The sequence below is a fragment of the Aplysia californica genome, unplaced genomic scaffold, assembly GCF_000002075.1.
Source record: "Aplysia californica isolate F4 #8 unplaced genomic scaffold, AplCal3.0 scaffold00086, whole genome shotgun sequence".
NCBI lineage: Eukaryota > Metazoa > Mollusca > Gastropoda > Aplysiida > Aplysiidae > Aplysia > Aplysia californica.
In genome coordinates, this window is record NW_004797356.1 from 1,134,769 (window position 1) to 1,137,084 (window position 2,316).

Below are 2,316 nucleotides of genomic sequence, written 5' to 3' on the forward strand. Positions count from 1 at the left end.
CAAACCCCCCCCCCCCCCCCCCCCCCCCTCACTAAACACAAAAAACCCCTATTAAATAACAGACAAACGCAAAACGCAACAACAGTTAGTTTGCTCTGTGTCTACCCCTGCTTCGTTTTGCCCGTGAGAGCTAGATCTAGATGTTCAAGGCCTTTCAGCCATTTAAAATGTCCCAGAAACTACAGATATTGTCTCTTTCTCGCACGTATGGCCCCAAACCAGCTTGCCAGTAAAGCCTACTACAGGAAAGTATCAGGGTACAAAGCAAGAGGAAGACCAAGAAAGACCTGGATCCAGGGTGTGAAGGATACCCTGAGAACATTCAATATCTTAGCTAGCCAGGTCATCAAACTTGCTAGAGACAGGTAGCTTTTTCTCCCCTCGACGCCCAAAAGGTACAAGAGGACGGATAAAGTGAAGTAAAGCAAAGTAAAGCAAAGTAAAGTAAAGTAAAGTAAAGTAAAGTAAAGTAAAGTAAAGTAAAGTAAAGTAAAGTAAAATAACGTAAAGTAAAGTAAAGTAAAGTAAAGTAAAGTAACGTAACGTAAAGTAAAGTAAAGTAACGTAAAGTAACGTAAAGTAACGTAAAGTAACGTAAAGTAACGTAAAGTAAAGTAAAGTAAAGTAACGTAAAGTAACGTAAAGTAAAGTAAAGTAAAGTAAAGTAAGACCTTTCTGTCAGCAATAGTGACTTACATAACAAAGAGCCTTGTACAGATCCAGCTGGTGGATGAGGAAATCGTGTTTGTCCGCGTCATAGTTCGGGTCCTCATCCTGTGGTGGAAAGAAATAATGTGTTAGTGTGTTCTATCGTATACCATGGAGTGGACATGGCAAGTTATAGCGATATTGCTATACTTTATAGACACAGTGTATTTGTAGTTAGATGACTGACAGTACAGATTTTTGAGTTACAGTTGTGTGTTATTGTTTGCTGTGGCTTTTGTTGTATTTGTTGTTTTTGTTTTTGGTACTGTTGCAGTTTATGTTGTTGTTGTTGTTGTTGTTGTTGTTGTTGTTGTTGTTGTTGTTGTTGTTGTTGTTGTTGTTGTTGTTGTTATTGCTGTCGCTGATGATAATGCGTATTATCCATTTTTCGTATATAACGTCTCCTTTTTAAAGTTGATGTGGATTAGGAAGACAACGATGATGATGATGATGATGATGGTGATGATGATGATGATGATGATGATGATGATGATGATGATGATGATGATGATGAAGTAGAAAATGGTGATAATGATAAAAGTTTTGTCTGGAAAGGCCAAACCTGAATTTTATGGATTAGTTAAACTTTGTCAAGAGTAATAGCTAACGAACCCAAACACCAGCTATAGTGGTTACATAATATACGGATTGTTTTGTATCGAGTAAAACTGTTTCACAAAAAAAACCCACCAGCATTTGCTTTGCAACAACAAAGCTTTCTTAAAGATCCAGTAAAAATGTTATTCAGCTCACCTATTTAAAAGCGTCATTGTATGTACTTTGACACGTAGAATCAAAGCTCTACTCTTAGTTGTCGGGAATTGCAAGGATCAATGGACATGCAAATTGAGCACTGGCTACAACGGAGGTTTTCAGCTCTCAAACAATCGGCCTTAGACTTTCGTAGAAAGTGTCGACACAGATTCCTGCGCTTTCTGCTCCAGAGCGCAGTTTTCTGTCATTCTTTAATTATTGTCAGAAGTTTTCAAACATTATAAGGTCTGCCTTCGATCAGGCGTAGCGGAGTGTTTTGATTGAGAATGTACGTTCAGGTTCGGTTGTTTTTAAAGAAATTAATTCATCTTAGTAGGGTTCGAAATGTATTGTTCTATTTAAAATGGTAATAAGGGGACCAGGGACGTTGAAAAAACCCCCGGAGAGTTTGAAAGAACAGGCACTCGTAAGTGCAAAAAGAAAGTGAGGAGTGAGGGGAAAAACTCCGAGAGCTGGAGATTTTGAAATCCCCGTGAGAGGATTGACGGAGACTGTGGCGCGGTTGTATAACAAGCTTAAGCCATCACGCAGACGTTGTGGAATGGAACTAGAAGAGGAGCCAACATTTTTCTAGTTCTTTACAAAAAACTCTATCGTTCCCCTCAGTCCAGCATCCAAACGTTCGGACGAGAAGCCTATCCTTGGAATGACCTGAATAAGTATTGGTAGTATGTTACACTTCGATATTCACTTTTCCACGAGATGACTCTTAAAGCAAAGGCGGGTGGAGAATCGATGTTCATTTCTTGTGCTCATGTTTGCCCCATTGCTGTTAACCCTTCACCCCAAAATAATAAAAACAAAGCAAAAACAAAAAACCCCCAAACCCCCCCC

At 39.2% G+C, this 2,316-nt stretch overlaps 1 protein-coding gene across 1 annotated transcript in view; it reads right to left on the minus strand.

The window, feature by feature from the left end:
• LOC101856168 (inositol 1,4,5-trisphosphate receptor type 1) overlaps window positions 1-2,316 on the minus strand; it is a gene marked incomplete in the record, with an annotated part of 208,126 nt that overhangs the window by 93,070 nt on the left and 112,740 nt on the right. Inside the window, 1 exon segment of the mRNA XM_035968813.1 lies at window positions 697-774. Coding sequence (XP_035824706.1) covers window positions 697-774 — 78 coding nt within the window.